Below are 25,749 nucleotides of genomic sequence, written 5' to 3'. Positions count from 1 at the left end.
CAGTTTTTAATGGTATGTCAACAAAAGGAAATTACAGCAATTATCGGAAACTCACCTTGACAGCAATGCATGAGAGGTGACTCTTGACGCACTTCAAGAACCAAAACTATTTAATGATCACTGATCATAATTTTTTTAATATATGTGCATTTTAGCTGCTCCGATGCATTACTTGGGGAGGAAGGACTAAAAGCATTTTACATCTTCGAACGCTGTAGCACAAGTGTTATCACACACGCCACAGCCAGAAGGTAGGCACACCTTTCATCAGCCAACTGCTTTAAAAGCTAAAAGCAGTTGCACCTCACTAACACTTTTTGTTGAATGAGTTACAGGTTTTAAATTTGCAGTTAAACGAATGCAGTTCTGAGGTGCTACTTCAGTGTGACGTTAACAGACATCGAAAAAGGGCATAACATACAGGATTATGATTGGGACTCTGATCGAAACTAAGTTATCATATGTTTGAGAAATAAATTTCGAGAAATTCACTTGAGTTGGAAAGAAGCAATGCTTAAGAGGTGAATCATAGCATTCACTTTTAGAACAAAGCTGGTTTATGACTGGACAGATGCGAGTATCCTCTGTAGTACATGATCTTCAACTGATCCACTGTCCTTCCAGTACAGTGACAGAAAAAAAAGTCTAGGAAAACCAACTATTTTACAGCTTGGGAATGGACACTTCGTGCTGCCACATGTCTTTTGCCTTGGGTAAGGAACATTCACTACAAATAGTCTATAACAGGTATGGTACACGATGTCCAGAGAGAGAGGAGTGCACTGCATTTGGTCATTTCAGCTGTTAAATAACATTTATGACAATTTTACAATTTCTTCCACAGAAACTAAATCAGTCAAGGACAATTTTATATTTCAGTTAACCAAATTCTGAATCATGCTACACACATGAACACTTAAATGGAACTATAATACCTTTCACAGACTGTTTTAACTTTTAAAGTAATATATATACAAAATGGTGCTAAATATTTGTCATCACATATCTGATGACTATCGCTTTAAGGTACAGGACTCGTGTAAAAGATTGATACCATGTTATTTTGTTATACAACAAAAAAAGTACCGGGTAATGTATTCTGCTGGAACTTACAATAATGAATACAAAACATACAACATTTGGGGATACAAATGAATGACACCTTTCACACACAATGAAGTGAGGAGACAATTTCTAGCCACACTTCACTGGAAACAGACTAAGGCCAGGTGCAGGTTGCTCAGTTTGATCATATTGTGAAAGGGCATTTTAATATGAAATTTATGACCCAAACTAGGACAGTAACAACAAAGTAGTACCTATGGCCATAAAGATCTCATTCACATTCATCGCTGTTTTTGCTGATGTCTCCATGAACAATAAGCTGTTGTCATCTGCATATGATTGTGCCTCCTGTAATAAAAAATATATTTTCATTGTGTCACCACACTACAACCAGGAAGCTCTACAAATAAAATGCGCAGCTGAAGCCAAGAACAAGCTCATAGCTACAGTTTAAGACAGTGATGCATACACACAATTACACCACAGTTAACACTCATTTGAATTTACTCAGAAGAGCATTTGTTAGGTTAAAATAGGGGACAGTGTTTTTTTAACTTTAAAGAAACTGCACATATGTACTCAAAGATGAGAGAGTCTACTTAAAAATAAAAAAAAGGTTCACTTACAATACACTGGGAGGACAGCACACTTGCCCAAGTAAACTTACAACAGTAGAAGATATGTGACAAAGGGAGATACTGCCAGCACACCTATCTGGTATTTTGTAAATGACTGTCATTTGTGAATATCAACGATTCATATAAGATGCGTGTGTCACAACTGTATTAGAACCGTATGTCATGTGTATATCAAACTAGGTTTGTACATGTGTGCTAAACAGTATATTTTGTAAAGTACTGACCTTAAAGATGCATCCACAGTGTGCCCTGCTGTAAGAGAACAGAAATGTACATACACTATTGTAACTGTTTAAATATATATATATTTTAACGGTTTAAATATATATATATATATATTTTTTTTAACAGTGGAAACTGGAATACAGGAGGTTAACTTTGGAAAAATAGCTGAAATTAAATTACTTTATGGCAGCTAGAGACAGAATGCCTATACTAGGGAGCTCTGTATTGTCTTTAAGGTGAAATAATTACTAGTTTTGAATGTGAAGGAATGCAATTGTTTTGACTTCCAGCATCTGTCAAAGATCTGAGGTTACACATTTTCACAGGTAGATGCTAAATACTGCTAACTTCCAGCAGTAGGAGTTTCACCTGGGATACAGTCAGATTACAAGAAATGATGTCATTCTGCAAGCTATCTCAGCAGTAATATTTGAGATATTAGAGAACTCAGACAGAGCATTCTGTATTCTGTCTTGGACCTGACAACAACTAGAAGATCCATTCACCACATCGGCCTTGCTCTTAAGTTAACTAGGGTATAGTAATTCTCTTAGATTTAGTCAGGAATACAGTGAAGCAAAGTTTAGATGTTTTTCTTTGAGACTGTCCTGCAATGTTGTTTTAAATAAATCCTGTGATTTTAAACTTTGTCACTGTGAATATATACTATTTTCCAGTTCTATTTATTATTAAATATATTTAAACATTTCATTGTGGCGGATCTGTCTGGAGATATTTAAGTTTTGAGACTGCTTGCATATTTAGTGACACTGTGGGCCACTCAATAGCCTTGCTCTTGGTCAAACTACCATTTGTATTAACAGTAACATTACACAGTAAGACTGGACACCCTTTGCTAAGGGCCTTAAAATAGATACGGAACTGGCTGCTGGTAGTGATAACTACCTTACAGTCTAGGCAAAAGGGGGCACAGCTAGTAAACGTGTGCCAGCCTTTCCCAGGTGTGTGTGTGTATAAATCAAACCTCAAAATGTGTGTGTGTGTGTGTGTGTGTGTGTGTGTGTGTGTCAGCTACTTGGGCAGAAACACGAAGCACTGGTTGGACAGAGGGTTGCTGGAGGTCTTGGCTTGGCCACTCAGCTGAGATCTCAATTCTGTAGCTATGCCAGTGGGGAGTCTTATTGGGGATCTCAAGAAAGAGAGAAACCAGCCCTGGACTGGGGGGTCTCTGTGTGCTCCCAAGGGAAACTGCACGTGATGCAGAGAGCTGCATCTGGAAATACTGTGTGTGTACTTGTTATCCTCCCAGGGTACGTCCCTCACTGGTGCCAGTGGTGAGGATTGAGGGTCCTTGATTACTGGTCCAGTGGTGGGGTGTCATACGATACAACAGCTGGCCAAGCTTACAAAGCTTAACAGCACCTTCCCTGTTCCTAAGCCTTAAGCTCGGACGGAGTAGAGAGAGTAGTTTGGGCATAAAGCTCTTCACAGCTTTCATGCCACAGAAAGGGAGATGAAAGTCTTGAAAAGGACAATGCTAGGGAAAAAAAAGTCACACATACATGTACATACATTCCAACTTGGCAACAAAACCATAAAACAAAATAAGGGGGGGTGGAGGGAGGTAGCAGCTTATGCGGCAGTGACAGACAATTTACTGGTATGTTAAGTTTATTTACACAGGTTTATGTTCAGCATCTCATCGCTGGTGAAACAGCCTTAGTTATATATGCAGACTACCATAGCACACACTGCTTGTGAACAGGAAGAGGGTACGAGAGCCCCTGAAAAATTATCCTAGCATAGCCTGTCCTAGAACTGGAGAAGGTATCTAGCATAAAGTGCTTTGTAAAAGTATGTATGGAGGACCAAACTGCTGCTCTTGTAACACTTTTAGAATCTTGCCCTTTCCCAAAAGCCTCAGATGAAGCTAAGGCCCAGGTAGAACAAGACCGAGAGAAATGGATCAAAAAATGTAGCTCTAACAGAGAAAAATGGAGAAACTTGGGAGAAAGGCAGCTTTCTTTACTACAGCATAATGCCACTAGATGGTGTTATTGGCCTATTTCTAAATTTGAATAGGAAATACATTATTGAACATTTTAAATGATGTAACTTTATATTGGATATTTATTACAAGTTCTGGGGATTGGATAACCTAATACACGTGGTTTTATAATATATTTTTTTCATTTTTTAATAGTTTTTATTGTTTAAAAATGTGCAATAGTACTTTTGAACTAATGTTTGATTCTTGCCTCCCATTGGTGGTATTGTACTAAGGAGGGGTATATAATTGTAGAATGGCACTTTGCATTTATTCTGCATTTGATGAAGTCTTTTGGACGAAAATGCAAGATAATGTATTAGCGTTTGTTTTTATTCATTTTCGGTGTGCTTTAACCTCCTGTGTTTTTTAATAAAGTGGATTTCTTGGAACTGCATTGGTAGTGTTTCAAGTGCTGTACTTTCTGGTTCCAGGTAGAACAAGCCTTGATCTTGTGTCAAGACAGTACCAGAGTTGCCTGTGGACATCCAAGGTATGGTGTATACTCTCCCCCTCGTTTTTACATTCAAGACAGACTGGGAAGATGGATAGCTTGGCTTAAAGTAAACTCTGATACTACTTTAATTATAAATTATTAGTTCTTAAGGAAACCCTAACCTTTGGAAAATGAGAGAAGGCTGACCCCACCATAACAGCCTGCAGCTCACACTTGTCTTGCAGAGTTCAGAGCAATAAACAACACTATTTTCCACATTAAGAACCTCAGGTCAACCTGATAATTTTGTTCAAATGAAGCAAGAGTTGTTTTTCTTTTCTAACACAAAATTAAGATTTCACAGAGAAGTCACCTCTTTTCGAGAAGGCTTGAAATTTAACACTTTTTTCAAAAACATTTTCATGTGTGATTGCATTGAAAGAGGAGGATCCATGGCAGACATGCTGAAATGGCAGTCCAATGAATCTTGGAGTAATCCAGGCCATATGATAGAAACTCATGCTGTAGAAATGGAGAAGCACCATCTCTGAAAGGACGCTGGTTCCAGTCTCTGCAACAGCTACAGTGAATGGAAAATTTTTCCATGTTTACTAATAGTGTTTTCTTTCCTCTTAATCCCTGCTGCACACACCCTCAGAAAACAGGTGCATAAACTGCAATAAGACCAACACCCAGCCAGTTAGCTGCTGTGGTTTAGGATTGAGATGTATTAAGCACCTCACAGTCCTGTGTTGATTTAGTCCAGAATGTGAGGAAGCTTGTGGTAACTGCCCTTTGCCATTTCCAAAAAAAAACCAAGGGGAGAACCACTGTTGCCTGGGCCAGAAAGGATTCACCACAATGACCTTTAATCTCCCTCAAACTTCAGAATGACCCTGGACAATAGTGGAAAAGCATAAAGGAACATTTTTGTCAGAGGAAAAGAAAAAAACATCTTTCTTCTAGGCCTTCTTGCACAGATTCAGAGGCAAGTACTAGGCTAGCTGCCCTTGTAGGACATTTTAAGCATAAACAATTTCCCTTCCAAAGTACAGAATCAAACCCTGTACTTTGTGAGGTAAACACCTTAACCATTTATGCCAACTACCAATCTCCAAGGGCCCCCAGACATGGACCCAGGAGCAGAATTTTGTTAACATATTATTGACAGTGGAGGTAAAAAGATCCATTTGAGATGTTCCCCCACAGCTTGTCCAATTCAATTTCCATTCTTGGTCTGTCCTGGTCCTGCTCTGCTAGTCTGCCACAATTTTGCCCTGATGGTATGCAAGATGCTTGTAGACCAAAAGACTGTGAAAATCTACAGGCAGAGAGGTTAAAAATCTTGGCCATCCCCCATTGTTTATGGATTGGGGGGGGGTCCCCTCAGAAAAAGGGAATTAGAGACATCCACTACCATTTGTAACTACGATGGATTATTTTCAGAACCCACCTGTTTGAAACTATTGCCAAAGAGAAAAAAGGAGGTTCAGACTTTCGGGAAGGATTAATGGTTTGCCAGGGTGTGAGCAAGAAGGGAGGGAGTTTGTATACAGACTGTCTTTTCATTGGGGGGGGGGGGTCTCTTTTTGGAACCTTCATGAACCTTCACCATTTTTTAAATATCTGTGCACCATCACCTTGCTGTGATGGTTTATCCTGCTTTTCAAAAAATGGTTGCAGGGGCAGCACTGAAACCCCTTGGCAAATATAAAGAGGGGAAAGAATAGTTGTGCAAAATCTTACCATAACCATAGATGTCCTTCTCTTCCATGTTGCAGTATTCTTGGTGTGGGATTTTTTGCCTTCAGGCGATTCGTACGTTGGCTCCTATACAAAAGCTTCAGCTTGGCTGTTGCAGCTGTGTGAGACGTCACACACAGGGCCATAAACCAGGGACCCTACGTGTGATGTCTGCATGCACAATCCTCAGAACTTGAAGCTAAGCAGGCAAAGTAGATAGCCCAACAGGATAGGTTGCCAAAGGTGATATGTATAAGGCCCTGGGGGTCTCTTCTGTAATGGAGAGAGGCATCAGGGAGCAGTTAGACAGGTAGAGTCATTGAGGGGGAATGGTGGGTGGTAAGGAATACTGCAACATGGAAGAGAAGGACCTCTATGGTCATGGTAAGATTTTACACAACTATTCTACGTCCTTCTATTCATTGGGGGTGCACAAACCAGCGCACTTCTTTGTGCCAGTCCCAAGCCCAGATAAATGGGGTGGGTTGCATCAGGAAGGGCATCCGGGGTAAAATTTTGCCAAATCATACATGCAGACAACAGTACAGATATACATACTGGATCGGTCAAAACCCGGGTTAACAATGACCGCCACCAGTACTGTTGGCCAAAAGGGTGCTTGCGGAAATTGGGCTACTGCTTGCCGAAGGAGGAGAATAGGGGGAAGGCATATCTGAAGGCAGGTAAAGGCTAGGACTGTGATAGTGGGGGTCGGAACTTAGAATGACTGGTATAGGGAGAGAGCTAGCCGATATGATGGAAAGAAGGAAGGTCGGTACATTGTGTGTGCAAGAGACCAGATGGAAGGGGAGCAAGGCTAGGTGTATTGGAGGCAGGTTCAAATTGTTTTATCATGGTGTGGATGGGAGGAGAAATGGCGTAGTGTGTTTTGGAGGTGAAAAGAGTGTTGGATAGAGGGACGTTTATGAAGCTGGAAATAGATGGTGTAATGATGAATGTTGTTAGTGCATATGCTCCACAAGTTGGGTGTGCGATGGATGAGAAAGACTTGAGCGAGTTGGATGAAGTGGTGATGACTGTACCAAGGGTGAGAGACTGGTGATTGTAGCAGATTCCAATGTTGGGCATGCTGGTGAAGGGAACAGAGGGGATGAGGAAGTGATGGGTAGGTATAGTGTTAAGCAAAGGAATGCAGAAGGTCAGATGGTAGTGGATTTTGCGAAAAGGATGGACATGGCAGTGGTGAACACGTATTTTAACAAGAGGGAGGAGCATAGGGTGACATACAAGAGTGGAAGAAGGTGCACACAGGTGGATTATATCTTATGTAGAAGGGTCAGTCTGAAGGAGATTGGAGACTGTAAAGTGATGGCAGGGGAAAGTGCCGTTGGGCAGCATAGGATAGTGGTTTGTAGGATGACATTAGTGATCAAGAGGAGGAGGAGTGTGAGAGCAGTACCAAGGATCAAATGGTGGAAATTGAAAAAGGGTAATTGTGAGGTGGAGTTCAGGGAAGAGTTAAGACAGGGACTGGGTGGCAGTGAAGATTTTCCGAACAGCTGGGTAACTACAGAAGAGGTAGTAAGGGAGATGGCTATAAAGGTGCTTGGTGTGACATCTGGAAAGAAGAAGGAGGATAAGGAGACCTGGTGGTGGAATGAAGTACAAGAGTATACAGAGAAAGAGGTTGGCAAAGAAGTGGGATTGTCAGAGAAATGAAGAAAGTAGACAAGAGTATAAGGAGATGAGGCGGCGAAGGCTAAGGGATAAGGCGTATGAAAGGTTGGACACTAAGGAGGAAGAAAAGGACCTGTTACCAATTGGCTAGACAGGGGGACCGAGCTAGTAAAGATGTGCAGCAGGTAAGGGTGATAAAGGATAATGACAGAAGCGTACTCACAAGCAAGGAGAGTGTGTTGAGCAGATGGAAAGAGTACTATGAGGAGCTGATGAATGAAAAGAATGAGAGGGAGAGAAAGTTGGATGATGTGCGGATAGTGAATCATGAAGTGCAGTGGATTAGCAAGGAGGAAGTAAAGATAGAAGAGGATGAAGAATGGAAAGGCTGTTGGTCCAAATGACATGCCTGTGGAAGCATGGAGGTGTTTAGTTTAAATGGCAGTGGGGTTTTTAACTAGATTGTTTAATGAAATCTTGGAAAGTGAGAGGATGCCTGAGGAATGGAGAAAAAGTGTTTTGGTACTGATTTTTAAGAATAAGGGTGATGTGCAAAGCTGTAGTAACTACAGAGGAATTAAACTGATCAGTCACAGCATGAAGTTATGGGAAAGAGTAGTGGAAGCTAGGTTAAGAAGGGAGGTGACTATTAGTGATCAGCAATATGGTTTCATGCAAAGAAAGAGCACTACAGATGCAATGTTTGCTCTGAGAGTGTTGATGGAGAAGTACAGAGAAGGTCAGAAGGAGTTGCATTGTGTCTTTGTGGACTTAATAGAAAGCATATCACAGGGTGCCTAGAGAGGAGTTGTGGTATTGTATGAGGAAGTCAGGAGTGTCAGAGAAGTATGTAAGAGTGGTACAGGATATGTACGAGGGTAGTGTGACAGCTGTGAGGTCTGCGGTGAGAGTGAATGATGCATTTAAGGTGGAGGTGGGATTACATCAAGGATCAGCTCTGAACCCTTTCTTATTTCCAATGGCGATGGACAGGTTGACAGACAAGATCAGACAGGAGTCCCGATGGACTACGATGTTTGCAGATGACATTGTGATCTGTAGTGAGAGTAAGGAAAGTACAGTTGTGTACCTACCATAAATGTAGATGTTGAGTGTATTCACTGTTGCAGTCATTACTCTTGGGTTATCCTGCTGGCAGGCTACCCTCAGTCGGCCAGAATTGCAGAGTCTAGGTCTGACGTCGATTGCTGTCGCCTCTTCCCTGACGTCAGTGCGCCAGGGGTATAAAAGATGTAGCAGACGCCATTTTCTTCAGTTTTTCTTGCCCCAGATGTCAGGTGCCCCCAAATTGGTAGGCTGAAAAATATGCCAATAAAAATGCATGCACAAAAATAACATTTCCTTCATCTACAAGCAAATACACCAAATAGGCTGTATAGGATAGAGAAGGGCAGATAAGTCTCAGCAAAGAAAAGGGGGATGGTGGGTGGGTATAACCTGGACTGCAACAGTGAATACACTTGAACATCTACATTTATGGTAGGTACACAACTGTACTATGTTTGTGTTTCACTGTTGCAGTCATTACTCTTGGGTTGAATCCCAAAGCTGAAGATGGGTGGCTGGGCTAAATAGGATTAGGAGAGGCTATGAGGCCCTGCAGAACTGCAGTGGTAAAGCCTGCTCTGGACTTAGTAAAGAGGTAAATGGTAGTGCTTTGTGAAAGTGTGCACTGAACTCCAAGTTGCAGCCTCTAAGATATCTTTGGTTGGTACTCCCCTGAGGAAGGCTACCGAAGTGGCTGCTGCTCTGGTGGAATGAGGCCTAATGCCCTTAGGCACTGATTTGCCATGTTGAAAATAGCAGAAACGGATGCAATGGCCTATCCATTTAGAAATAGTCTGTTTTGAGATAGGCTTTCCTTGTGATCCTGCAGCATATGACACAAAGTTGCTCAGTCTTTCTGAAAGCTTTAGTTCTGTCCAAGTAGAAGCGTAACTGTCTGTGTATGTCCAAAGGATGCAGAATTTTCTGTGGATTTGGATAAAAGGTAGGCAAGTGAATGGTTTGGTTGAGGGCCACACTGGACACCACCTTAGGCATAAATGAAACCCTGTCTGGATGAAAAATGATAAAATGTTCAACAGCCATGAGTGCTTGTAATTCAGAGAGACTCGTCTTGCAGAGGTTATTGCTATGAGCAGAGCTGTTTTCCAGGATAAGAATTTTATATCTGCTGTTGATGCTAGCTCAAAAGGAGGCAGTGTGAGTTTTTCCAAAACATAATTGAGGTCCCAGGCCGGAATTGGTGCTCTCCTTGGAGGCCTAATGTTTTTGGCCCCTCTGAGGTACTGCCTTATTAAAGGATGAGAAAAGATAGGTGGGTTCCGTATTGTAATGGGCTGAAATGACAGAGGCATGAATCTTAATTGATTAGAAAGAAAGGCCTTTGTTCAGCATCTTATTGTAAAATTTGAGGGATATTTGGTACACTCGTGTCAATGCCTTGTTCCTGGTTCCAAGCACAGAATCTCTTCCATTTTTCTGCATAAGATTTTCTGGTACTGGGCCTCCTGGCCTCCAAGATAACATCCATAACAGTTTTTGAAAGAGGAGTGTTCTGAATGACTACATTATCTGCCATGCTACCAGATTTAAGGTCCTGAGTTGGCTGTGCAGGATCTGATTGTTTTGTTGGGTCAGCAAGTGAGAAGTTTGAGGCAATATCCATGCTGGACCTTGAGACAAGCTCTTTAGGATTGGGTACCAGTGCTGGCGTGGCCAGTCTGGTTCAATCAGCATCATTTTTGGCTTCTCTTGTCTGACCTTTAGGAGTACCCTGGGAAAGAGAGACAGTAGAGGAAAGGCATATACTGTTAGATTTTTCCAGCTGAAGGATAGGGCGTCCACTTTCCATGCTTGCTTGTGATAAATCCTTGTGCAAAATCTCTGCAATTGGCAGTTGTGAGGGGAGGCAAATATATCTATGTCTGGGCATCCCCATTTCCTTGTTATCATGCTGAAAACTTGTGGATTCAATTTCCATTCGTGGGGATCCATGAGGTTTCTTAGTTCGTCTGCCAGAGTATTTGTTTTTCCTGGCAGGAATTGTGCTTGCAGGTGAACTTGAAAAGCCAATGCTGTGTCCCATAAGGTCATTGCTTGTCTGCAGAGGTGGTAGGAATGTGTACCTCCCTGCTTATGTACCACATGACCGTAGCACTGTCTGTCTATCAGTAGTTGTCCTGGAAGAAGCAGGTCCTTGAAAGCTGTCAGGGCATTTTGAACAGCTAGCATCTCCTTTTGATTGATGTGAAGATTTATCTGGTTTGCAGGCCATGTGCCCTGAATACATTTTCCTGCCATATGGGCCCCCCAGGCATAATCTGATGCATCCGTTGTCAGTGTCTGTCTGGCTGTGGGTAAACTGAATGGCAGACCCTTGTTGTGGTGACAGGCTTCTGCCCACCATCGAAACTCCTGTTGCAGGCAGGGAATGAGTGCAATTATGGTCTCCAGGCTGCGGCAATGCTGAGTCCAAACACTTTTTAGATACCACTGTAGTTTCCTCATATGTAGTCTGGCATATGGAATTAGTAGAATGCGGGATGCCATGAAACCCAAAGGCCTGCAGGACTTTCCTTGCAGATAAGTGAGTTTTTGTTGCCAATTTCTTGAAGTAAGAAGTCAGTTGCTTTTGTTTGTCTGGCGTGAGATAAGCCATGTGGGCAGTTGTATTTAAGGTTGCACCCAGGAATATTATCTCTTGAGAGGGCACTAGTTTTGATTTTTTTTCGTTTACTGTGTACCCTAGGCCAATTAGTAATCTTTTTACAAACGCCAGATGCTTTAGAAGAAAGTCTTTGTTCTCTGCTTGAATTAGGCAGTCGTCCAAGTAAGGATATATCTGAATTCCGCTTGGTCTGCAAAACGTAATTACTGGTGCCAGGCATTTTGTGAAGACCCTTGGCGCAGTAGATAAGCCAAAGGGCAGTGCAGAGAATTGGCAATGCATACAGCCAGCTATGAATCTGAGGCATCTTCTGCAAGATTGTCTGATTGGGACATGCAGGTATGCCCTCTTAGGTCCAAAGTTACGAGCCAAGCCTTCTTGCCCAGTATGAGCAGTAGCTGCTGTAGAGTCAACATCTTGAATTTTGGAACTTCCAGAAACGTTTAGTATAGACAGGTCCAGTATTGGTCTCCAGGTTTTGTCCTTTCTGGGTACTAGGAAAAGTCTGGAGTAAAATCCTTGCCCCTGCTCTTGTTGTGGTACTTGCTGAATGGCCCTCATGTCCATGAGGGCTGTAATTTGTTTTTGTGCCTCTGCCCATTGATTGTGTGGCAGGTCTGGCATACCTTTTGACCTTGGTAGAGTGTGAAAATGGAAGCTGTAGCCTTGGGACACTATGTTCAGGACCCATTTGTCTTGGGTAACAAACTGCCAATTTGATGAAGAAAGTGCTAGTTTTCCCCCTAAGGGGGCTGCCAAAAGAAAAGTGCTTGGATCTGGCAGAGGAAAGTCATTGGGACTGTTTCCTGTAAGGTTGTGATTTGTCTTCTCCGCTTTTGGAGGTAGGAGCACCCCATTGTTTAGGCCTGTATGAGCCTTGGGGCGGAGATCTGTCTCTGGGACACCTGCATCTGCCTCTTTGTGGTCTGTCGGACACTGGAAAGGGCCAATTTTTAGAAGGCCAGTTCCTGCTAAACCTGGGTGGCTGTACCTGTAATAAATCCTTGACTGTCTGCATGGATTTTGCTTATCCTCCATTTTTTTCAACACCTCTTCTGCTTTAGTACCAAACAAAGTATCATGCTGTAATGGTGCATCTAATAATTTTGCTTTAACATGATCAGGCAGATTCTGTTCCTTTAACCAAGCATGCCTTCTAATAACAGAACCTGTAACAGCAGCCCTGCAAGAAGCCTCCAGTGAATCATAACCACATTGCTAAGTATGCTTTCCCACTTGTTCAGCTGCATGCAATAAATCCTGCAATTCCTTGTTCTCTGAACATTCTGTATTTGTCAACAATTTCTGTTTAAGCAGTGACATTAAATACTGCTGATATTTAAGCATATGAAAGTGACAATTTAAAGTCCTTACAGCCAAGGTAGCAGAAGTGTAGACTCCCCCCCCCCCCAATCTGTCTAGAGCCCTAGAATCCCTATCAGAAGGGACAGGGTTTTTTGCAGTGGAAACTTTAACCCCTTTGGGACCCTGAGATATAGTTTCTGGGTCAGCAGCAGGGTTTTTATATAGGAATTTATGAGAATCTGGGCCCCTGTAGTATCTGTCTGGCTTAGCAGGTGCAGGGGGTAGAGAGTCAGAGGACAGGCCGGACTCTGAAAATACATCTACAATGTCTAGAACAGGTGGAATAACAAGGGGTCTGTGCTGAGGAAGTAGCAGAAAGTCTCTGAGCCTTTTCTTAGATTCAGAATAATCTTGGCTCTCCCAGTAGAAATGCTCCCTTCATGGTATGCAGGGTTTCCCCCAAAAGAATAACCCTCAGGAGGAGAGGCTGAAGGAAAGGATTCTTCAGCATCAGAATCCTCATAGGGAAGCAAGTATTAATCCTGTTCGGAAGAGGAATCAGAGGAAATAGAAACCTGATCAGAAGAATCATACTATGTCTCTTGCCTAGGCCTCTTATCAGGAGGGGGATGGGAGCCCCTGATCAAAGTAATTAGGTCTTCGGCCATTTTGAGCATCTGTTTTTTATGCATGGAAGTCTGAGTAGGAGAATGCTGAACTTGTTTCTTTGTTTTTAGAGCTGGTTTAGTCTGTCTTTGAAGCTGAATATGACTTATAGTTGTGTAGCTCTGAAGACACCCTCAGAAGCAGATGCCTGCTCAGCGGCTCTGGACCCATCTGAGGGAATGATTTGTGAGTGTCCAATACCTTGAGTATCCAGAGGCCCAGTCGGCTCCACGTGGGAGTTGGAAGTGGCCTGTGGCTCTGAGGTAGCGGGCGCCAGGGGCTGTGAAAGCACCTCACTGAGAACCAGTGACTGGTCTAGTCATTGGTTTTGGACCTCGGATGCCTATCCTTTTCCTTGTCCTTGCGTTTTTTGTAAACTTCGATTGTCGGCTGTTCCGATGGCATTATATAATTAAATCTTCGGCCAAAGTAATGAAATGCAAAATCGAACAGACGTTTAATAGTGCATTGGTTAAATCTAGCACAAAACCGACAGCTATCAACGTTATGATCAGGGCCTAGGCAAGGAATACAGTAAGAGTGAAAATCCTTATGAGATACTTGCTTCCCACAAGAAATACAATTGTTAACTTTTTCTGACATCGGTCTGGATTAAGAAAAAAGTTTCCCCAACGGGGTACTTAGCTTTAATGAAGACTTCGGTTCTGAAATTCAGATTTGAAAATTTCAGGAGTCGGCCGACCGGCACTTGCGAACTGCTTTTGCTTCGGGCACCGCGTGGCAAGAAAGACTGAAGAAAATGGTGTCGGCTGCATCTTTTATACCCCTGGCGCACTGACGTCAGGGAAGAGACGATGGCAACCAATGCTGGACCTAGACTTTGGAATTCTGGCCGACTGAGGGTAGCCTGCCAGCAGGATAACCCAAGAGTAATGACTGCAACAGTGAAACACGATGAACATCAGGTGGAGACCCTGGAGAGGTGGAGATATGCTCTAAAGAGAAGAGGAATGAAGGTCAGGACTAAGAATATATGTCTGTGATTGAGAGGGAGGATAGAGGAATGGTGAGGATGCAGGGAGTAGAGGTGGCAAAGGTGGAGGAGTTTAAATACTTGGGATCAACAGTTCCGAGTAATGGTGAGTGTGGGAGAGAGGTGAAGAAGAGAGTACAGGCAGGATGGAGTGGGTGGAGAAGAGTGTCAGGAATGATTTGTGACAAAATAGTACCAGTAAGAGTGAAAGGGAAGGTCTACAGGAGGGTAGTGAGACCAGCTATGTTATATGGGCTGGAGACAGTGGCATTGACAAAAAGGCAGGAGTCAGAGCTGGACATGGCAGAGTTAAAGATGTTAAGATTTGCACTGGGTGTGATGAGGGTGGACAGCATTAGGAATAAGTATATTAGAGGGTCAGCTCAGGTTGGAAGGTTTGGAGACAAATCCAGAGAGGCAAGATTGCGTTGGTTTGGACATGTGCTTAGGAGGGATGCAGAGTATATTGGGAAAAAGATGCTAAGGATGAAGCTGCCAGGTAACAGGAAAAGAGGAAGGCCTAAGATAAGGTTTATGGATGTGGTGAGAGGACATGCAGGTGGTTGGTGTGACAGAGCAAGACGCAGAGGACAGGAAGAAATGGAAACGGATTATCTGCTGTGGCAAACGGGAGCAGCCGAAAGAAGTTTGTGTCCTTCTATTCCTATGTTGCAGTATTCTTGATGTGGGAGAGTACCACAGCTTAGTCTGATGAAAGGGTGGCAGATGCAGAAGTTGATTCCACAAAGCCTTGTAGGATTGCCCTCACAAATCCTGTGCGTGCTTTGGAGATTTGGTCCAATTTATGGATAGTGGACCATGTAGCTGCTTCCATAATGGAAGCAGTGTCCATGCCTTTTTGGAAGGCCTTGGAAGTGGCCACTGCTCTTGTGGAGTGTGCCTTAACCCCAACTGGAGGGGTTTTTCTGTGGTGTGAGTAGCAGAAACCGATTGCCTAATTCAAGAGTCAATGGTCTGTTTGGTGACTGCCTTGCCCAATGCCCTGGGGTGGAAAGATGCAAAGAGTTGTTTGGATTTCCTAATGACTTTAGTCTTGTCCAGGTAAAATCTCAGTTGCCTGTGGACATCTAGGGAGTGGAGTATCCTCTCTCCTTGGTTAGGGGGAGAGGGGAAAAAATTGGGAAGGTGAATGGATTGATTTAAAGATAAGTCATTGACTACCTTGTGAAAGAAGGAAGGGTTACTTCTCAGTGTGACCCTGTCCGTATGATAAATGGTGTAAGGTGAGCATACCATTAAGGCTTGTAGCTCAGAAACCCTTCTGGCAGAGGTAATAGCACTAACAGTACTGTTTTCCAAGTACAAAACTGTAGATAGGCTGTATTAGCCAGTTCGAAGGGGAGCTGGGTGAATTTTTCCAGGATGAAGTTCAGGTCCCATGGAGGAGGAATAGGCTTCTTAGGTGGTCTTATGTTTAAGACCCCTTTAAGGAAGAGTTTCAGATGTAGCCTGGCTAACAAGGGAGGATCTAGAGGCAAGCAGGCTGATAATGCAGAAAGGTGCACTTTCACTGATGAATAGGAAAGTCCACCCTTTATAAGTTAACACATATATGAGAGGACGGGGGGGGGGGGCTGTCAGACTCATAAGGGTCCCTTTACTGTCCCAGACACCACTGAGTAAATCTTTCTCATTTGGCAAGGTATGATTTTCTAGTAGTGGGTTTCCTGACCTCCCTCATGACTGATAGCACGTCCTCTGAATAGTGGGTGTCTGAATGAGGTTAGTAATTTATCACCCACAGAGTCAGGGATAGCATTTGCAAGTGCGGGTGTAATAGAGTTCCTGTGTCTTGTGTCAGAAGGTCCACCTTGAGGGGTAACTTGCAGTGATTGCCCTTGGCTAAATTGTATAGAAGGGGGAACCAGTGCTGCCTTGGCCAGTAGGGAGTCACTAGCAAGATTTTTGGTTTGTCCTTCCTGATTTTCACGGCTCCTCTCTGAATCAGAGGGAAGGGTGGAAGGCATACAGGAACTTCCCCAAGCCTGGAGAGTAGACACCTTCAGTTTCACCTGGGAGGGGGAGCATGTCTTTGTGCAGAAGGTCTGCACCTGCCTGTTCTGGGGGAGACCAACAGGTCTACTTGTGAAGTGACCCACCGGTGGAAGTCTAGGAAGACTGTCCTGTCCAGCATCCATTCGTGTTTTGGAGAGGATATTCTGCTCAGGAGGTTTGCTTGTTGTCCTGTGAAGGAATGTAACTGGCTTGCAGGGATAGGTTGTGCTGGCATGTTAGGTCCCAAATTAATAGGGCTAGCCTACACAATTGGTATGCCTTGGTACAGTACAGTTGTGTACACTTACTTAGGAAAGAAATCAAGAGAATTCAGGGGGCTGGAGGGAGGATAACCAGGACTGCAACAGTGAATACACTCTAACATCTACATTTATGGTAAGTGTACATAAAGTACATAAATGTAGATGCTCGAGTGTATTCACTGTTGCAGTCACTACATTTGGGTAATCTGCTGGCAGGTTGCCCTCAGCCTGAATTCCAAAGTCTTGGGTCCTGCGTCGGTTGCTGTCTTCTCTTCCATGACGGCAGGTCGTCAGGGGTATAAAAAGTACACTTGTGTACCTACCATAAATGTAGATATTAGACTGTATTCACTGTTGCAGTCATTACAATTGGGTTATCCTGTTGGCAGGCTACCCGCAGTCGGCCCAAGTTACAAAGTCTAGGTCCGGCTTCGATTGCTGTCGCCTCCTCCCTGACGTCAGTGCGCCAGGGGTATAAAAGATGCAGCCGATGCAATTTTCTTCAGTTTTACTTGCCCAAGATGTCAGGTGCCCCTAAAAAGGTAGGCTAAATTATGCCAATAAGCATGCACACACAAAAAACAACCTTTCCTTCATCTACAAGCAAATACACCGCATAGGTTGTATAGAATAGAGAAGTTCAGGTAAGTCCCAGCAAGGAAAAGGGGGATGGTGGGAGTGTAACCCGGACTGCAACAGTGAATACACTCGAACATCTACATTTGTGGTAGGTACACAACTGTACTATGCTCGTGTTTCACTGTTGCAGTCATTACAATTGGGTTGAATCCCAAAGCTAAGGTTGGGAGGCTGGCTAAATAGGAACACAACTGTACTATGCTCCTGTTTCACTGTTGCAGTCATTACAATTGGGTTGAATCCCAAAGCTAAGGTTGGGAGGCTGGCTAAATAGGATTAGGAGAGACCATCAGGCCCTGCAGAACTGCAGTGGCAAAGCCTGCCCTGGATTTACAGTAGAGAGGTAAGTGACAGTGCTTTGTAAAAGTATGCACTTAACTCAAGTTGCAGCCTCTAAGATGTCTTTGGTTGGTACTCCTCTGAGGAAGGCTGCTGAAGTGGTTGCTGCTCTGGCTGAATATGGCCTAATGCCATTTGCCATGCTGTGAATAGCAGAAACGAATGCAGTGGACTATCCACTTTGAAATAATCTGTTTTGAGATAGGCTTTCCTTGTGATCCTGCAGCATATGTCACTAGAAGTTGTTCAGTCTTTCTGAAAACTTTGGTTCTGTCCAAGTAGAAGTGTAGCTGCCTGTGAATGTCCAAAGAATGCAGAAGTCTCTCACCCTTATTCTGTGGGTTTGGGTAAAAGGTAGGCAAATGAATTGTTTGGTTAAGGGTCACACTGGACACTACCTTAGGCATAAATACAGGGTTAGTCCTTAGAGAAACCCTGTCAGAATGGAAAATTATAAAAGGTTCCACAGCCATGAGTGCCTGTAACTCAGACTCGTCTAGCGGAGGTAATTGCTATGAGCAGAACTGTTTTCCAGGATAAGAATTTTATATCAGCTGCAGAGGCTGGCTCAAATGGAGGCAGTGTGAGTTTTTCCAAGACATAGTTGAGGTCCCAAGCAAGTATTGGTGCTCTCCTTGAAGGTCTAATGTTTTTGGCCCCTCTGAGGTACTGCCTTAGCAATGGATGAGAAAAAATAGGTGGTTCTGTATTGTAATGAGCTGAAATGGCAGAGGCATGAATTTTAATTGATGAAAAGGAAAGACCTTTATCCAGCATCTCAGTTAAGTATTGCAAAATTTTTCTGCATAGGATTTTCTGGTGCTAGGCCTCCTGGCCTCCAAAATAACATCCATCAATGCTTTAGAGAGAGGTGCGTCTTGAATAGCTACATTATCCGCCATGCTGCCAGGTTTAAGGTCCTGAGTTGGCTGTGCAGTATCTGTCTTGTTTGGTCAATAAGTGAGGAATTTGAGGTAATGTCCAAGCTGGGCATTGAGACGAGCTCTTTAGGATTGGGTACCAGTGCTGGCGAGGACAGTCTGGGGCAATCAGTATCATTTTTGGCTTCTCTTGTCTGACCTTGAAGAGTACCTTGGGGAGGAGAGGCATATACTGTTAGGTTTTTCCAGCTGAAAGATAGAGCATCCACTTTCTATGCTTGCTTGTGATAAGTCCTTGTGCAGAATCTCTGTAGTTGGCAGTTGTGAGGAGAGGCAAATAGATCTATGTCCGGGCATCCCCTGTTCCTTGTTATGCTGAAGACTTGTGGATCCAATTTTCACTCATGGGGATCCATTAGGTTTCTGCTTAGTTCGTCTGCCAGAGTATTTATCCTTCCTGGCAGGAATTGTGCTTGCAGATGTACTTGGTAAGTCAGTGCTGTGTCCCACAAGTTCATGGCTTGTCTGCAGAGGGGGTAGGAATGCGTACCCCCTGCTTATTTATGTACCACATGACTGTAGTATTGTCCGTCTTTATCAGTAGTTGTCCTGGATGAAGTTGATCCTTGAAGGCTGTCAGGGCATTCTGAACAGCTAGCATCTCTTTTTGATTGATATGTAGATGCATTTGACTTGTGGACCATGTGCCCTGAATACATCTTCCTGCCATATGGGCCCCCCAGGCATAATCTGATGCATCTGTTGGCAATGTCTGCCTGGCTGTGGGTAAGGTGAATGGCTGTCCCGTGTTGAGGTGACATGCTTTTGCCCACCATCGAAACTCTTGTTGCAGGCAGGGAATGAGGGCAATTGTTTCCAGGCTGTGGCAATGTTGAGTCCAAACACTTTTCAGATACCAGTGAAGTTTCCTCATATGCAGTCTTGCATATGGAATTAGCAGTATGCAGGATGCCATGAAGCCCAAAGCCTGCAGAATTTTTCTTGCAGATAACTGGGTCTTTGTTGCCAACATTTTGAAATAAGTAGTCAGTTGTCGGTTTGTCTGGCGTGAGATGAGCCGTCTGGGCAGTTGTATTTAAGCTTGCACCCAGGAATATTATCTCTTGAGAGGGTACGAGTTTTGATTTCTTTTCTGTGTACCCTAGACCTCTTAGTAATCTTTTTACAAATGCCAGATGCTGTAGTAGGATGTCCTTGTTCTCTGCTCGAACAAGGCAGTCGTCCAAGTAAGGATATATTTGTATTCCTCTGTCTGCAAAATGCAATTACTGGTGCCAGGCATTTTGTGAAGACCCCGGGCGCAGTAGATAAGCCAAAGGGAAGTGCAGAGAATTGGTAGTGTTTTGAACCAGCTATAAATCTGAGGTATCTTCTGCATGATTGTCTGATTGGGACATGCAGGTATGCTTCTTTTAGGTCTAAAGTCACAAGCCAAGCTTTCTTGCCCAGCATGGGCAGAAGCTGCTGCAGATTTAACATTTTGAATTTTGGAATATCCAGGAATGTGTTTAGGATAGACAGGTCCAGTATTGGTCTCCAGGCTTTGTCCTTTCTGGGTACCAAGAATAGCCTTGAGTAAAATCCTTGTCCCTGCTCTTACTGTGGTACTTGCTGAATGGCTCATGTCCATGAGGGATGAAACTTGTTTTTGTGCCTCTGTCCATTCATTGTGTGGCAAGTCTGGCATACAGTTTGGCCTTGACAAAGTGTGAAAGTGGAACCTGTAAGCCTTGAGACAAGATATTTAAAACCCATTTGTCCTGGGTGATTATGTGCCAATTTTGTGAAAAAAATGCTAGTTTCCCCCCCAAAGGAGCTGCCAGACGATAAGTGCTTGGTACTGGCAGGGGAAAGTCATTGAGACTGTTTCCTGTATGGCTGTGATTTTTCCTCTCCGCTTTTGGAGGTAGACGCACCCCATTGTTTAGGCCTGCATGAGCCTTGGGGCTGTGATCTACCTCTGGGGCATCTGTATCTGCCTCTCTGTGGCCTGTCTGACACTGGAAAGGACCAATTCTTTGTAGGTCAGTTCCTGCTAAATCTGGGATGCTGTACCTGTAAGAAATTCTTCACTGTTTGCATAGATTTAGCTTTGTCCTCCATTTTCTTCAACACCTCTTCTGCTTTAACACCAAACAAGGTATCATGTTGTAATGGAGCATCTAACAGCTTTGCTATAACATGATCGGGCAGATTCTGTTCCTTTAACCAAGCATGCCTTCTAATAACAGAACCTGTAACTGCGGCCCTGCAAGAAGCCTCCAGTGAATCATAACCACATTGCTAAGTATGCTTTCCCACTTGTTCATCTGCATGCAATAAATCCTGCATTTCCTTGTTTTCTGCACATTCTGAATTTGTCAACATTTTCTGTTTAAGCAGTGACATAAGATATTGCTGATATTTAAGCATATGAAACTGACAATTTAAAGCTCTTACAAACAAGGTAGCAGAAGTATAAATCTTCCCCCCCCCATCTGTCCAGGGCCCTTGAATCCCTATCAGAGGGGATAGGGTTTTTTTTGCAGTGGAAGCCTTGACCCCCTTGGGACCCTGAGAAATAGTTTCTGGGTCAGCAGCAGGGTTTTTGTAAAGAAATTTATGAGAATCAGGAACCCTGTAGTATCGGTCTCGCTTAACAGGAGCTGGTGGTAGAGTCAGGAGACGGACGGAACTCTGAAAATACATCATCTACAATGTCTAAAACAGGAGGAATAGCAAGGGGCCTGTGCTGGGGTAATACAAGGAAATCTGATCCTTTTCTTGGATTCTGAGTAATCTTGGCTCTCCCAATGGAAATGCTCCCTCATAGTATGCAGGGTCTCCCCAAAAGAATAATCCTCAGGAGGCGAGGCTGAAGGGATACATTCTCTTCAGCATCAGAATCCTCATAGGGAAGAAGGGAATATTCCTGTTCAGAAGAGGAATCAAAAGAAATGGAAACCTGATCTGAAGATTCATATTCTATCTCTTGCCTAGGCCTCTTATCAGGAGGGGAATGGGAACCCCTGATCAAAGTAATTAGGTCTTCAGCCATTTTAAGCATCTGTGTTTTAGGCATGGAGGTCTGGTCCAGGAGAATGCTGTCTTGTTTCTTTGTCTTTAGAGCTGCTTTAGTCTTTGCCTTTGAAGCTGAAGATGGCTTTACATACAACTGTGTAGGCCTGAAAACACCCTCAGAAGCCGATGCCTGCTCAGCGGTTCCGGACCCATCTGAGGGAATAGTTTCAGAGTGTCCAATACCTTGAGTTTCCAGCGGTCTACTCGGCTCCACGTGGGAGTCGGATGTGGCCTGTGGCTCTGAGGTAGCGGGCATCAGGGGCTGCGAAAGTGCCTCACTGAGAACCGGCGACAAGCCTAACGGAAGCCTCATCTGTTTTGGACCTCAGATGCCTGTCCTCTTCTTTTTCTTTGCGTTTTTTATAAACTCCGGTAGTCGGCTCTTCCGACATCATTATATAATTGAATCTTCTGCCAAAGTAATGAAATGCAAAATCGTACCAACGCTTAATAGTGCGTTGGTTAAATCTAGCAGAAAAAGTACAGTTTTGTACCTACCATAAATGTAGATGTTAGAGTGTTCACACTGCTGCACTCATCACACTTGGGTTATCCTGCCATCAGGCGGTCCCGCAGTCGGCCAGAGTTCCAAAGTCTTGATCTGGCGTCGGTTGCTGTCGCTTCTTCCCTGACATCAGTGCGCCACAGGTATAAAAGAGGCATCAGACGCCATTTTCTTCAGTTTTTCTTGCCCCAGATGTCAGGTGCCCCCCAGTAGGTGGGCAATATATATTACCAATGAAACATGTAAAGAAAATACAAAGAATACCTTCAGTTACAAGCAAATACACCACAAAGGTTGTATCAGATAGAAAGGTATAGAAAAGTTCAGCTAGTTCAGAGGGGATGGAGGGAGGGTAACCTGGACTGCAGTAGTGTGAACACTCGAACATCTACATTTATGGTAGGTACAAAACTGTACTATGTTCATCGTGTTACACTGCTGCAGTCATCACACTTGGGTTGAATACCAAAGCTAAGGATGGGTGGTGGAGTTAAACAGGGTTTGGAGAAGCTAGTTGGCCCTGCAGAACTGCAGTGGCAAAGCCAGCTGTAGTCAGAGTATAGAGGTAAGTGATGGTGTTTGGTGAAGGTGTGCACTGATCTCCAAGTTGCAGCTTCCAAAATATCCTTGGTTGGTAGCCCCCTGAGAAAGGCTGTTGATGTAGCTGTAGCCCTGGTGGAGTGGGACCTAATGCTAGCAGGTACCGGTTTCCCATGATGTGTGTAGCAGAAACTTATACAATGTCCTATCCATTTTGAAATGGTCTGTTTTGAGATGGCTTTTCCTTGTGATCCTACAGCATAGGATACAAAGAACCGGTCAGATTTTCTGAAAGCCTTAGTTTTATCCAAGTAGTAACGTAATTGCCTGTGAATGTCCAAAGAGTGCAGCAGTCCTTCTCCTTTGTTCTGGGGGTTTGGGGAAAAAGGTGGGTAAAATGAATGGTTTGGTTTAGGGCCACACTGGATACCACCTTTGGCATAAAGGAAGGATTAGTCCGTAGAGCGATTCTGTCTTGATGAAAAATGAGGAAAGGCTCCATTGCCATTAGGGCCTATAGCTCTGAGACTCTTCTAGCTGAAGTTATTGCTAGTAGCAGGGCAGTTTTCCATGATAGAAACTTTAAATCAACTGAAATAGCTGGTTCAAAAGGCGGCAGTGTAAGCTTTTCCAGAACAAAGTTGAGATCCCAAGTTGGTGTTGGTGCTCTCCTGGGCGGTCTTATGTTCTTAGCCCCTCTGAGGTACTGTCTTAGGAGTGGATGTGAAAATAAAGGAGGATCCGTGTTGTAGTGAGCTGAAAATCTTAACAGATGAAAAAGAAAGTCCTTTGTGCAACATCTCAGTTAAATATTATAGAATCTGAGGAATGTTTGGAGCAAGGGGATTTTGGCCTTTAGCCTAGTTCCAGGCGCAAAACTTTTCCATTTGTCTGAATAGGCTTTCCTGGTGCTGGGCCTCCTGGCCTCCAGGAATGACATCCATAACAGCTTTAGATAGAGGTGCTGGCTGGTTGTTTAGGTAATTTGCCATGCAGCCAGATTTAAAGTCTTGAGCTGACTGCGTAGAATCTGATTGTTTTGCTGAGTGAGCAGGTGAGGAATTTGGGGTAAAATCCATGGTGGGCCGTGGGCCATGTTCCTTAGTATTGGATACCAGTGCTGGCGTGGCCAGTCTGGAGCAATGAGTATCATTTGTGGCCTCTCTAATCTGACTTTCAGCAGCACCTTTGCTAGAAGAGGCAGTGGAGGAAAGGCATACACTGTTAATGTTTTCCAACTGAATGAAAGGGCGCCCACTTTCCAAGCTAGTGGGTGGAATGTCCTTGTGCAAAATTTTCGAAGTTGGCAGTTTTGGGGGTTGGCAAACAGATCCATGTCTGGGCATCCTCATTTTTGAGTTATCATTGCAAATACTTGTGGATCTAGTTTCCACTCGTGGGGATCCATGATGTTTCTGCTTAGGTCATCTGCCAATGTGTTTTTCTTTCCTGGCAGGAATTGTGCTTGTAGTTGAACTTGGTAAGTCAGTGCTGTGTTCCACAAGGTCATTGCTTGCCTGCATAGGAGGTAGGAGTGTGTGCCCCCTTGCTTGTTTATGTACCACATTACTGTGGTATTGTCCGTCTTTATTAGGAGTTGTCCTGGATGTAAGAGGTCCTTGAAAGCTGTTGGGGCATTCTGTACAGCTAGCTTTTCCTTTTGATTGATATGCAGATGCCTTTGATCTGTATACCATTTGCCCTGAATGCACTGTCCTGCCACGTGTGCTCCCCAGGCATAGTCCGATGCATCTGTTATAGTTTGCCTGGCTGTGGGCAAGGTAAAAGGCTGACCCTTGTTGAGGTGACATGCCTGTGCCCACCATAGAAACTCCTGTTGAAGGCAGGGAATGAGTGGTATCACTGTTTCCAACCTGTGGCTGTGCTGAGTCCATACGCTATTCAGGTACCATTGTAATTTCCTCATATGCAGTTTTGCAAATGGTATTAGGAGTATGCAAGATGCCATGAATCCCAAGGCCTGCAGAATTTTTCTTGCAGGGAGTTGGGTCTTTGTTGCCATCATTTTGAAGTATTGAGTCAGCTGTTGTTGCTTGTCTGGCGTGAGATAAGCCATCTGGGCCGTTGTATTCAAGCTGGCACCCAGGAATATTATGTTCTGTGAGGGCACTAGTTTTGATTTCTTTTCGTTTACTATGTACCCTCAGCAACTTAAAAGGTGTTTGACAAATGCCAGATACTTTAAAAGAATGTCCTTACTTTCTGCTTGAATAAGGCAGTCGTCCAGGTATGGGTATATTTGAATTCCTCTTTGTCTGCAGTATGCAATTACTGGTGCCAGGCATTTTGTGAAGACCCTGGGTGCAGTAGATAAGCCAAAGTGCAGTGCAGAGAATTGATAATGGGTTGAACCTGCAATGAAACGGAAGTATCTTCTGCAATTTTGTCTGATAGGGACATGCAGGTAAGCCTCCTTGAGATCCAACGTTACTAGCCAAGCCTTCTTGCCCAACATGGGGAGAAGCTGCCGTAGTGTTAGCATCTTGAATTTGGGTACTTGCAGATAGGGGTTTAGAATTGAAAGGTCCAGAATGGGTCTCCAGGCTTTGTCCTTTCTGGGGACTAGAAAGAGTCTCGAGTAAAATCCTTGTCCTTGCTCCTGTGTAGGTACCTGTTGAATGGCTCTCATGTCCTTGAGAGCTGTAATTTGTTTTTGTGCCTCCGCCCATTGATTTGGTGGCAGGTTTGGCATTCCTTTTATCCTTGGCAAGGTGTGAAAGTGGAATCTGTATCCTTGTGAGACAATGTTTAGGACCCATTTGTCTTTTGTGATGATGTGCCTGTTGTCTACAAAAAATGCTAATTTTCCTCCCAAGGGAGCTGCCAAGAGAGTTTTGCTTGGCAGTTTGAGGTTTAAGTCATTGTGTTTGTCTTATGTTAGCTTGGGGCCTGTCTTCTCCTCCTTTCTGGGTAGCTGCACCCCATTAGCGATGTTTGTAAGGGCCTTGTGACTGACCTCTGCCCCTTAGGCGTCTGTATTTGCACCTCTGTGGTCTGTCAGAAGCTGGAAAGGACCAGTTTTTTGTTGGCCAATTTCTGCTGAAATGAAGGG

The 25,749-nt window shown here is 43.8% G+C and overlaps 1 protein-coding gene across 1 annotated transcript in view; it reads right to left on the bottom strand.

Moving 5' to 3' along the window:
• The window catches only part of RAB5C (RAB5C, member RAS oncogene family), a gene marked incomplete in the record, with an annotated part of 696,743 nt that overhangs the window by 171,876 nt on the left and 499,118 nt on the right, over positions 1-25,749 (bottom strand). Inside the window, 1 exon segment of the mRNA XM_044054726.1 lies at positions 1,320-1,413. Within this exon segment, the coding sequence (XP_043910661.1) occupies positions 1,320-1,413 (94 nt within the window).

The sequence above is a fragment of the Protopterus annectens genome, chromosome 13.part0, assembly GCF_019279795.1.
Source record: "Protopterus annectens isolate FY-2018-M chromosome 13.part0, PAN1.0, whole genome shotgun sequence".
Taxonomy (NCBI): Eukaryota; Metazoa; Chordata; order Ceratodontiformes; family Protopteridae; genus Protopterus; species Protopterus annectens.
Note: the sequence above shows the minus strand (reverse complement) of the source record. Positions and strands in the feature narration are given on the sequence as shown.